General features: G+C 37.0%; 1 protein-coding gene across 4 annotated transcripts in view; it reads left to right on the top strand.

The window, feature by feature from the left end:
* Window positions 1-8616, top strand: part of SREK1 (splicing regulatory glutamic acid and lysine rich protein 1) — a 34441-nt gene extending 25825 nt beyond the window's left edge. For all 4 annotated transcript variants that reach the window (XM_063321057.1, XM_063321060.1, XM_063321058.1 and 1 more), the window contains exons 9-12: window positions 744-1289; window positions 4542-4637; window positions 5106-5241; window positions 6336-8616. In XM_063321057.1, the coding sequence (XP_063177127.1) occupies window positions 744-1289; window positions 4542-4637; window positions 5106-5241; window positions 6336-6488 (931 nt within the window). In that variant the 3' untranslated portion in view covers window positions 6489-8616. The remainder of the gene's footprint in view (window positions 1-743; window positions 1290-4541; window positions 4638-5105; window positions 5242-6335) is intronic.
* The last annotated feature ends 4421 nt before the right edge of the window (window positions 8617-13037 follow it).

Below are 13037 nucleotides of genomic sequence, written 5' to 3'. Positions count from 1 at the left end.
GTTGGAATTTTCCTCACTGTTCTTCTTTTTATGAACATATGTTCATAAAAACCTGTTGCAAAGCAGCTGACTTGTTCTCTTATCAATGCTTCTGTTTTTACTGTATTAACAATTTTTCAATAGTTTTCAAATATCTGATGAGCTTACAGATGGTTGAATTGTCTTGATTGAGTTTTGACCTTACATTTGCCTTTTGAGGGAATTTGTTTGGTGAAAGTTTATCCCTGTTTTTTTATTTCTGGTATTAATTGTTGTTGGACTTCCGAACAGTTCCAGGATATCTGTGTGAGAGAACACTGTAAAGACTTCTGTCAGACAGCTGTCATTGTACATGTCAGGGTGGTTAATCTGCAGTCCACTTTATGTGGACACACTTTTAGTAAAGAGTGGATTTACAGATAGTAGAGTTTGTCTCACTCCTGACACAAAGTGTAGAACATCTGTGTATGTATAATAACACGACTGTGAGCAGACATGTTATCTCAAAGTGTAATAACATCACTCTGAAGATCACAGTTTGATGTGATTTTGGCCTCCCCTTCTCCAATTTGATTTCCAAATTTTTACTAGCTATATAACCTTTCCCTCATGATGAACAGGGGGGGAATTAAAATATTGAATAGTTACTATTTTTCAACAGAGATGCATACTTTATCTTGAGCAACTAATGTATGCTAAAGAGTTGTGATTTTAATTGGAAAGTTCACAGATGAATTAATGGCTTTGTGTTTGGCTTTTCACAGGGACAAGAAAAGAGACAAAGAAAAGGTCAAGGAAAAAGAAAAGGCCAAAGAAAAGGAGAAAGAGAGAGACAGAGACAAGGAGAAGGAGAGAGACCGAGACAGAGACAGGGAAAGAGAGCGAGATAAAGAGAGAAACAGGGAGAAGGACAGGGAGAGAGATAAAGAGCGAAACAAAGATCGAGAGAGAGTCAGAGACAAAGACAGAGATAGGGACAGGGACAAGGAGAAAGACAAAGATAAGGACAGGGAAAGGGAGAAAGATAAGGAGAAGGAAAAAGACAGGGAAGAGGTAGACCAGAACAAGGAAAAAGAAGATACTGAGAAAGAAGGAGAGAAGGAGAGAGAGAAGATTAAGGACAAGGAGGGTGATAAGGACAAAGGAGGGGACAAAGAGAAGGACAGAGACAAAGAAAAGGAAAAAGATGGGGATAAGGAGAAGGAGCGAGAAAGAGAAAAAGACAGAGATGATAAAAAGAAGAAAGAGAAGAAATCCAGAACACCCCCCAGAAGCTATAGCTCTTCAAGAAGATCTCGTAGCTCCAGCAGGTTTGTTTAGAATCTTTTCATGTTTTTTTTTAACTTGTCAGTTCAGTGAGGCACCACCCTAGTTTTTGTGTATCAATATCACCATGTCTCTTATTAATTAAATTTGTATTATTTCCGTTTTGTAGATTTTCCTATAAAGTAAAATCGATTACAAAGAGCTCTGTATGATGCCTGATACAACATAGATTCTTGTTGGGCTGCTGGTGCTTGCCTTTCACATAATCATATAGTATAGTCCTTGAGGACAGTAAGTAGATGATTTTTGTGCCATTTCTCTCTGGTGGAGCCATCCAAAAGAGGGGGGGAGAGGTTGGTATGCCAGAGGAGTGTGCTGCCATTCAGAGAAACCTCGACAGACAGGAAAAATGGGCTGACAGGCATCTCATGGGGTTGAACAAAGAGAAAGGCCAAGTTCTGCACTGGGGAAGGAGCAAATCCATTGCACCAGCACAGCATGGGGGCTGACTGGCTGGGAGGCTGGCTGGCAGAAAGGGACCTAGGGGTCCTTGCAGCCAAGAAAGCCAGCAGTATGCTGAGCTGTATTAGGCAGAGTGTTGTGAGCCAGTCAGGGAAGGCAATTCTCTCCCTCTTCTCAGCACTGGTGAGGCCACATCTGGAATCCTGCGTCCAGTTCTGGGCTCCCTGATACAAGAGATAGTCCAGTGTGAGTGAGTCCAGTGAAGGGCCATGAAACTGATAAGGGTCTTGAAGCACTGTCATACAAGGAGAGACTGAGGGAGCTGGGGTTGTTTAGCCTGGAGTAGAAAAGGCTGGGGGGGCAACTTATCGACGTGTATGGATACCTGATGGGAGAGTGTGAAAAAGATAGCGACAGACTTCTCTGCAGGGGGCCAGTGTCACGCTAAAAGGCAGCAGGCACATGTTGACATATGGGGAATAAAGGCTTTTTTTCTGATGTTTAAATTGTGTTTTTTCTGAGCAAACTGGAACTAATTGCTCTGAGAGATTGTGGAGTCTCCATCTGTGGAGACTGACCCTGAGTAATCTGCTCTAGTTTACTCTGTTTTAAGGTTGGGGAGGGAGGCGTTGGACTAGATGGTCTCCAGAGGGGTGTTCCAACTTCAGCAATTCTGTTATTCTCTGAAAAGCAATTATGAATAGATTGGGCTACGGAGTCCTAGTTAGCCTGCATTTAGGGTACCTGTTTACTTTGGTGATTGATGTTGACAGTTATAAACCTTTCTGGAGAAGATTATCCAAAAACTAGCATTTCAGCTGCCTGGATTTACAGTGCTGCACTGAGTTTGGATTGCTAATCCTTTACCTGATGAGTGTAAAATATTGGACAAATAGTCACCTTTTAGGAGAAGAGGTGAAGTTGGACTAGGACATACAGGACCTTCTAAGAACTATATGGCAACTGACCTTGCTTTCCTGACAGACAGCATGCAGGTACTAGAAATCAGACGGCTATTTGTGAGATTCCTAGCTGAAGGAAGAGACACGGACCAGGGGAAGAGTAGGATCTGGCTCCTTTTCCAACAAACATCTACAGGCTAGCAGAGGAGATAGGTACAGAATGTTAGTTCTGTATGTGATTAAGAGACACAGGATCACTATAAAAGTGTTCAGACTTGTCTGTTCTTGAAGTATGCTGTATTAGTATTGCTTTGGAGTGTTAAAAAGCAGGTGCACAAAAACCTTTGTATAGACAAATGTAATAGAGATGGGAACAAATACTGTCAGACACAGTTGTAGTTCTTCAACTTGAAATATGAAAAGCAGAACCTGAAAATTGGATTTCATGAGTAAACACTTTCTAGTTTGAACACAATTAGTAAGGCACTTGGTTACTCACAGATATGTGTGCTGGAAAGCAAAATAAAGTGGGGATGTACTCAATGTAGCCCAAGTGGGAGCACTGGCAAAATAATACATCAGTTTCCAGTATCCTCATTTGAAAAGTGATGATAAATATGAAGATGTTCAAAATGAGATGCATCTTAACTAGTAAACAGCTGATCAGTGGTTGTGTTATTTTCTCCATGTTTTTGAGGCCACTTTAGATTTTCTTTACCAAAGATCGAATCAAACTTAAGAGCTTGCTGAACAAAATGGTTAAGAAATCTTGTTCTGGGCAGCTTCAGGAAGTCACGGTAGATGATACGGTCAGAGTATCAATCCAGATAGTGATACTAGGCATATCTTAATATATCCTTTTGTAATTTACATAGTAACTGTTGATTTCTTGACCTTTCTAAATACTGAAGTTCTAAATAACCACACCGAAAAGGTGTGAATTGCAAAAGCTGGTATGCATTAAGTGTAGCTTTTGTGCCATATCTTGAAGTACCCTCTCAATTAGTCTTCAGCTTCCCTGTTTTCCATTGGTGGTTCTTCCGGCTTGCTTTTCCTGCTCTGTGAAGAGGTGATAGGAAGAAATCATCTTACTTTGAGAGAGATAGATTCTACGTTTATGTTGAATGAAGTTTTACTGGCTCAGTTTTTGCTTTATTTTAACATGTGCCTCAGTACGCTTGCAATCAGTTACATGATATTTTGATCTATTCAAGATCAGACTCCAAAACAGCAACTTCAGCGAATTCCATATATCTATTTAAAACAGCTGTTGTAAAATACTACAAGCTCTTCTGTGTGTTACGGAATGGTAACATTCTGTTTATTGAGCAAGAACTGCTAGGAAAACAGCAGATACTAACTTATTTATTCTGATTTTGACAAAAACTTGAGCTTCATTTTGCACTGTTTGCTTCTAAACCAATAGGAATGCTAGTTCCTGTATTTAGGAATTAAATTTCAGTCAGCCTGAACTGAAATTACAGTGATCTTCAGGTTGTAATGTTAGGTTTTTAAGTTCATATTGCTCCAGTTATGCCTTTTGTGTTAATGTGGCTTTTCATTCAACTATTATTTTTTTCCTGAGTGAAGAAACTCTAATGTAATAAAGGATTCAGTGATTTAATGTAATAAAGGATTCAACACACTGAATTCAGTGTGTTGCCACTGTTATCAGGTGTAAGTACAAATATATGAGGATAAACAAAAAACTAAAATCTGAAAGGGCACAACCTTTTTTTTTCTCCACTCCCAGCCTCTCTTCTCCCACCAAACTGAAACATAGGACGTTTTTTTTTCGGTTTGTAAAGTTCATATATTGTTGGTGGTATATAATGTTAAATTCAGGGATATTTCTTGACTGTTCTGTTTTTATTTGGTTCCTGGGTTCATTATTTCTGTTCTTTGATGATCTTGAATTTCTTGGTCCTGTAGAGAAAGGCGTAAAAGGAAGAGTAGAAGTCTCTCCAAGTCTCCTAAAACATCCAAAACAACAAAAAGAAAGTCTTCACGAACTCCTTCTCCGAGAAGGTCAGTTTGATTTAAACATAAAGGTTAATGAGGAGCAAAGCAGGAAGAATTTTCAGTATTCTCAATGTTTTACTTCCTTTTCACTAATCATCTCAGATGATTTCAGTTGGTCAGCATGATTCAGTTTTAAATTAAAAGAAACCAAACAAAAACCTTCTTCAGTTTGAGTTTTGGTATGCTTTCAACTAGAGAGTTTCAAATCTGTCAACAATGCAAATTTGCTTCAAATCAGTAAAAGTCCTTAATCAAATACAAATTAATTTTGTTTTCTCTTTGCAAATACCTTGTGTACTAAACACATGCACTCTTTATCTCTCTTCAATCAAAAAATCCCCTTGTCTTTATGAAGGGAGTTTTGTTACGTTTTGGCGTTTTTTTTGGAAAACCCACAGGTGAGAGTTTAGTTTGCAGTTAAATGGTTTAAAGTTTGGATTAAATTCTGATTTGAGTAAAAATTTCGTGAAACAGAAACAAGAAAGAAAAAAAAAGAGAAAGAGATACAAATAATGAAAGAAGAGAAAGAGAACGCTCCACCTCCAAGAAAAAAAGTAGTAAAGAAAAAGAGGGAAAGGAGAAGTCTGACAAAGGCGCCGCTACTTTGAAGGTAAGCTATGTGACTAAATGATAAGCAGAGTGACGTGATGCTAGTGGAGCCATTATTGAAATTCCCTCACCTCTTTTTCTTTCTTTTCCTCCTCCCTTCTTTTTCTCCTGTTTTCCTTACCAAATTATTACCATTTGGGTTTAGCTTTTGCCAGTTGGAGGCCTACAGTTGGTGTTAGTGGGCCAGTTTGATAAGTCTCCATGTTTCAACTTTACTGGACCTATAAGAGCTTGTGTGAGTAGGTTACAGAAAGACTTTGCTTTGGTTTCTCTTTCCGGTTCCGTGCCATATGTTAGGACTTGGCTGGCTGCCTATTTGTACGAGCGGGCAGAAAGCAGACTGTGTAACTAAGGAGCAGCATTCAGGGACAGCTTGGCTGTCAAGCTGAAAAGACTATTCTTTTAATAAACTTTCACTGCTGTTCAGCCTCTCCCTGATTGCTTTGGTCCTGGTCTGCATATTGGACTCTGCAGCAGTAAAGTTGAAGAGTTGGGGAAGAGTTGCCCTGCAAAATTGAAGGTGATGTGATTAAGAAAAGAAGCATCTTCAAATTGTTCAGTCATAGAATTTGAAAAGCAGCATGCCTTTAAAGAGTAGTTTGTTGCACTCAGAATTATTCAGCTGTTACAAAACATCTGGTTTGGGTGACTTGGTCCACATGCTTAAGTAATTGTCTTACCCAAGAACTCTTAAAATGCATGAGATACCGGACAAAAAATATAAAAGAAAAATTTTAACCCTATTTTATTTAGAAAATATGATGAAATTTTGATTTCTGGAGCTGTTACTGATAGGTTCCGTGATGCTGCTTGTTCTGTTTTTTCTGGATGTTGATGATAAAGACAGATCACACTATAGCAATGATTTCTCGGATGGTGAGTTGTTATGAGTGCCTAACTTCAGCCAATTGAAAAGAAAACTTTTTTAAAAAAAGAAAAGAAGACGCTTACACGCCTATTCTAAAAATTGCGAGATAAGATAGGCATGTAAAAATTGAGAAAATGAAAATACCAAGAGTTGTTCGGAAATCATTTCCTATAATGTTAAGATGATGATTTTTTTTTTTTTTTGTAAAATAATTTTATCTTTGGTAGGACAAAGATCACACTAAAGAGGATCAGAATTCAGAAACTGACAAGGAAGTAGACAACAGAGATACACAAAGGACAGATGAAGTCAAAGTACAACAGAATGGGAACTGTCAACCAAATGAAGAAGACCTCTCAATTAAAATGGAAGAGGTTTAAAGCAAAGAATGGACCTCTGATTCAACTAAGGAACGCAATCCAAAGCTTTTTATTTCCCAGAATGAGGAAGAAAATGTCAAAGCAATCAACCTGAACATGTTGATAGTACTAGTAGCTCTTCCAATTCTTGTGATAGCTTTGTTGTCTTCTTGCTGTAAAGCAAGAGAGCACGGACCAGTAGTTACACCATGAAAAGGCAGATGCCATCAGAACTATTCATCTCTGAAAACCCATGCATTTCCATGATGGCTGTACTTATTTGTAAAATGATTTATGTTAAGTTTTGCCATAAGCTGTTACAAATAAGTAGAAACTGAAAGATGTAAACCTGTACTACCCAAAAAAGCTGAAGATATGCATTGAAGGTTGTTTAAAATACTGCTTGTTGATGAATTTTCTATTGTTTTACCTTGTGGGTTAAAAAATCCGCAAAAACTTCAATGTGTACTGTTTGATGTGCTTGGAAATGGTGCATAAATATACACACTTTCTTTTGTTGTAAATGACAACTGTAGGGAAAGGGTTTTTAAACACAAACATAGTTTTACGGTTCTTATGTTAAATACCCCCTGACTAGTATGTTTTTCATTTGCGCACTGCTTGAGATTCTTGGTTTTTATTATTTAAAAGAATTTCTTACTAATATCCCTAAAATTAATATTTCTTTTAAAGTATTTGAACAATGCATGCTACTTTTCTGTTCCTAAGAGGAACATTGCCATGTTATAGATGATAGGTTAGCTTACTTAGTTATTTTGGGGTTGTTTTGGTTTTTTTTTTTTCTTTTGTCCTTCCAGAAGTGAGCACATCTGTATGATATTATCAGAAATTACAGCTGTGTTTTTAGCCATACTGCAGTGTGTCTGTTCAGCTGCAAATAGTACAGGTGCCATTATGAAAATAAATTTTTCTTATTTGTTTAAAAAATACGGGAGCACAAGCAGAAGCTTTAGTGCCTTCTTAAAATGTGGTATTTTCTAGAAAGGTATGTGTTATTATTCATTTTCAGCTAAATCTTACATGATCTCTATTGCTATTTTGCCACCACCATACTGTAGACAAGAATGCAAGTGACTTGCCAGAACGATTGATTCACTTGTTAAAATACTAAATCGCCATTTTTACTTTTATTTTTTATTTTTAGAAGAGATTTATAGATTAAAGATGCAGTTTGGGGACCACCACTGTACAAAAGTAGTAGCTGAATACAAAGCATTTTATGATCACCTGCATCAAAGACAGCCCTTTAGACACGTAACCTGCATTTGGATGGCCTTAATTGTTACCTCTCCATCATCTTCTCTGATAGCTGTTGGGTGATGTAAAAGGAATTGTATGCAAAGAAGGGGAGATAAATAATTGGGGAAAGAAAGTTCTAATTAACACAGGAGTTATATGGTAGAGATTGTTTTTTCAGCCTTTGGGGAGAAAGGATGTAAGAAGAGAATGACAAAGCAGATATTTTTGTCAAGGTAAAACATGGCTTGTGTTCTCTGAATAATTTAATTGGTTACATGAGATTTCGTAAGAGTCATACCTTTAAAACTTACTTATACCTAAAATCGAGTAGATTATTTTTAATACAACTTAATACAATCAAATGACTTAATTGCCTTACCTCATGGGAAGAGTTATTTCTTTCAGTTAAAACCCGAACTTAACAGCATATTCACTATTTGCTTTCCATTTGTTTTCCTTTTCATTTGCATAGTCAATTCTTCAAAAAAAAAAAAAAAGAAAACATATTACAAGGAATGAAATATTTGCCCAATTCCTAAGGTAATGAAACACAGTTTGATTGTGAAGCTACTTAATCACTCTTCATTTTCAGTAGGATTTAATGTTCTTGCCACTGTGTACGTTTAAGACTATGGAAAATGCTTTACCATGTAAAGTATAGACAGTCATTTTTGTGATGTTTAAGCCACATGCTGTTGGCTGGTAAACAGCTTATTCTGATAAAAGAATGACAAATCTGTATGCTTACAGGAAGACTGTGAAGGATTGTGTCTTGCAACAACAGCTGTCTTATTTATGATGTGTAAGTAGCATAGAGCAAAGAGATTGTTTGTATACTTGTTATCTTTGGTACCATTTCACTAATAAAATTAAGTATTTTAGAGGGAAATTTCTGCTGGTACATACTTATTAAAGGAATATTTTTAGTTGATCTGGTCTTATTCAGGCAGCTTCTTTGATTTGAAATGTAGATACCAGTGAAAATATACATGTATTATTTATAATATCTTTGAAAAGCTAAGTTTCTTCTTGGGGAGGAATTGGAATTCTTGCAGTGTGTCATGTTTCAGCTGATATTAGTTGATTTCTTGAGTTTTGTTGTCCTGAAATTGCATAGCTCTATTATATATCAGTTACAGAATATGTAAAGGATTGTGTACAGTTAGCTAATAAACATGCCTTTAGAAATTAATAGTTAAGGATGGCAGCATTACTAGCTAATTTATCACATGTGTAAGTCCATATGCAGCACATTGTTACATTGTATGTGAATTAATGATTCCCATACAAAAAGGTTTGGGTTTTTTTAAAAAAAAAAAGGTAAAAAAAGAAAACCCCAAACCAACCAACCACCAAACACACACATTTCCTCCCCACCCCAAGTCATATTTTCTTACAAATGCTGTATTTTCTGGTTTTGCTTTGTAAATACTCTGCAAATCTGTGAGGTAGTTAAGTTCTGTCTGTTCGTATTAGGTGTTTTACAGTTCCCTTTTTCCTAAAAAGTTACTACGAGAGAGCTATTCTTCTGTAAAATGCCTGTCTCTGCAGAGGGTAGCTCATTTTTAAACCAGGTAGTGTAGCACAGTAATGAAGTTCCTGCTTGCTCCAATGGGATTGTGTGCATCATCCATTGAATGTGTCCATCTGCCACTGGAAGTCCATCGCCTTGGTCATTAACAAGTTTTGCATGCTGAGCTGCCGTGTCAGGTTGTTTGGGTTTGCCCTTGATAAATGAGATTAAATTGCGTGGACGTTTTAAGAACAGTGTAGTTCATGATAGCTGTGTTGTTTTAAGTGTAACTTCACTTGAGTCAGCCTTTATTTGAAAATGTTGTGACTCGTAATTGCTCAGAAAAGTGATGCTAAGGTGCCATTTTGCTAAGACCATGTAAAGCACGTATCCATTAGTGACCACAGTTATTTCACAGCAGTATTTCTGCATAACAGATAGGATTTTTCTTTGGATTCTGAAAGAAGGAGGTGGCAGAAGACAACAGGATTCCAAGCTCAAAATAGTGTTGTCCGCCTATAGGTTTACACGGGTGTGAGGGATGAAATTTTGTTTGCAGACACTGATAATAGTATGGTGTGTAAGGAATACTGTTTTTCATATTCCAAAATTAGAACTAAGTGGGGGGAAAAAGCGCTTCAGTTGGAAACTAGAAACATCTGAAGAACGCCTGAGAAATCAGCAAAACCTGGGTTATGGCTACTCATTAGGCACCTGCTAATTTTTTTGATGGCAGTTTCATGCAGATACGTGTGAACTGGCTTTACGTGAGCTGGCTAACGGCAGCGACATGCGCTCAGCTGGGATTCTGAAATGAGCTGTGGCCACCTGCGAGTGCTTCCTGTGCTGCAGAGCGGGTGAATTCCGTAGCCGGTGGCCTGCGTTGCGTTGCTTGCTGGAGTTCTCTGCCCCGCTTACAGCTATGGCAGTATCTGAAATTACTTTGAAACTCTGCAGACCTGTTATGTAGTAGCTTCTCTGTGCTGCCCTTGGCTTCCGTAAGAGTTACTAGATTTAGGGAGTTCTGCAATTTTCTTTTGGCCTAAGGAAGAGGAAAAAAGTAAAAGCTGCTTTGTATGATACAAACTATTGTATACTTCATGCCTGTCCTTATTACAGTGTTATTTTTTTTTCATTCACGTGTATGACCGTGTCAAGCGGTATTGCCATAGTGATGTGCGTACCTCCTACTTTTAGGTCTGAAGTATCTCTGCATCGCTGTCTTTTTGTTAGTTTGTAATGAAAGAAGGTTACAGTTCATGTATTTTAATTTTGCTAGCTATTCGCTTAGAGGAAAAAAAACCAATCCACCAGACAAAAATAATCTTGAATTTTGTAAATTTTACTGTGAAAATTGTATTATGACAGTAAAACAAATAATGTTAAAATATGTGAATTCTGAACAAAGGCTTGCAAACTAGGACATATTATGGGTCCCACCTGCCACTTGGTGGTACTTTCAGTTTTATAGCAATCGATTATTGCCTTTGGTGTTACCATACTTTTGGACTTAGTGACACAAATGCTGAGATCTGTAAACGGCTAAAATAATGTAAATCAGTAGGCGCTTAGTTCAGAAAGACATAGTTTTCTCACCAGAGATTGGAGTGTGGGCAGTTGAAATTTGAGATATCATTAGCGTTATTACCTAAAGAGAATCTAAGACTTAATTTTGTTTGCTATTATGTAAACAGAAAAAAAGCTTTCAGCCTGTACCTTAGGTTTATTTTTATATGTTGAAAAGTGTAATTAAAATAATATTGAAAACTAAAAGCACTGTACAAAAAGGATTTTTTTTTAGTATATGAGAGAAATACACTTTCAGTTGTGTTTCTTTTTAAACTTTTAAATGTCTTCACATGCAGTGTTTATTTCATACTCAAGAATGCTTCATTGTAGGTAAGTGCTGTTGCAGGATCTGAGCACAGTAATATGGGGGTTTCTTCTGTATTATTTTCAATATAAACCAGCTTAATAAACTTGTCTGACAATATGTGGAGGCAGCTACTTTCCCCATAGTTTTGAGGAGACGCAGCTCCAACAGTTTGATTCTGTATTGCTTAAGTAAATACTACAGTTGAGAAGCTATCTATGAACTTCAGTTTTTGCAGTATTTTCTGAAACCGTGAACTTCTATTATCCAAGACAGTTTTATGATTGTTAAGCTTAATACGGGAGAACGTGGTCATCAAAAATGAGTTTTCAGCTGTTTATGTATTTTTTTGAAAGTTTCAGCTTACACTTTTTTCAATTCATTACATTTTTTACATTCATCTAGTACCAAATTTGACACAAGACTAGAGGTTTTTCAGTTTCTAGTACAAAATTATGTTCCATACTAATCCTGTTAATGAAATTATTCTTCTCCCATTGAAAAGTTTACATGTGTCTCTTTTGCCCTGAAAGACTGTTATCAGCAATGGTAAAAGAATCATTTTGTCTTTCTTTCACTCAGTCTTTAATGAGGCTGCCAGTTAAGTAGCTTTCTTAGAAGAGGTGGTTGTTGCTCTACTGGATAAAACCTTCCTTAGTGCAAAGACTTAGAGCTACGGCTGCACTGATGAGTAAATCATGGGCCACTTAGAAATTGCTACTTCAAAAATACATAATTTTCATAATATTTTAATCAAAGGAATGAGTGATCTGCTCCGGAAACATCAAGAGAGTAATTTGACATGCACAGCTCGTGTAGTCTATCAGTAGATCCTTTCTGGAATTTTTCCCAGTGATACGGGAGCTGTGATTGATTTGTCATACACCTGTCACAGTCTTGAGTTCAGATACACCTGGGGAACCTAAGCACTACAGCAGCAAAAATATTATTTGCCTTCTCTAAGTTTGGTATTTCTGGTAATAAAGTAGGTCTTCTAAGCTTAATGGGCATATAACCAAACTTGTTCCATGTTGGTAGAGTGTATTTTTGCATTAATGAAGCAACTATGAAATGGTACAAGTAAAGAAATGTCAAATGCCGCTATTATGTTGTTATTTTTGTAAATAAACAGTGTCCCAGAGCTTTAACGGTGTCATAAACTCACTTCCACTAAACTTAGATGAGATACAGAAATGGCTGTGAAGCAATTTTTTTTTTTTTTTTTTTTTTTTGGCTACATCTGCCCCAGAGAGTCAAGTGCTTTTTAACTAAGTCTGTTGGACTGATACTGACAATAATATTACAGGAAAGGTGGTGAGAGGTTAAAGTAACTGAATGTATCATCACTGTTCAGTTACGGAAGAGGCTTCTGAGTCCCCTGCCTGAGCAGGGGATTTTCTTCTCCGGAGAAAACTACCATAGTTCCAGCAGGGAGAGCCTGTCACTTTTAAACAGTAAGTTAATAAATGTGGCTGTATAGAAGTGTATGTCAAAATTCCTTTTTCTTTTATTTATTTATTTTTTAAAGTTCTATCAGGAGTTCATGCAGAGCTTCTGACATTAACAGTACATGTCAATTTATTGTCATGGATATTTTCATATTAAAATTCACTGTTTTCAGTGCTTAAGCTTCTCTGTTGCCTTGTGTAATGTGTAAGAATCTAAATAAACAGCAGTGATTAAGGAGCAAAAGTTTGAGATGTGCTTCTCAACAGACTAACTTGCTCAGTAGGGATCTTGTGATTTTTGAGAGCAGTCATGTCCATAATGGGACTTGTGGCTGGTTTAACTCCTACTGATCAGGTAATTTAGTCAACACATCCATGGTCTGGATAACTGCATTTCACTGTGCTGCTCCTCCGAATGTGAAAGCAGGGAAAAACAGATCTGAGAAATATACTGAGATGTTTTAGCAATGGTTCAA

This window comes from Chroicocephalus ridibundus, chromosome Z (genome assembly GCF_963924245.1).
Source record: "Chroicocephalus ridibundus chromosome Z, bChrRid1.1, whole genome shotgun sequence".
NCBI classification, from domain to species: domain Eukaryota; kingdom Metazoa; phylum Chordata; class Aves; order Charadriiformes; family Laridae; genus Chroicocephalus; species Chroicocephalus ridibundus.
The sequence above is the reverse complement of the archived record's forward strand: the minus strand, read 5'-3'. Positions and strand labels throughout refer to the sequence as shown.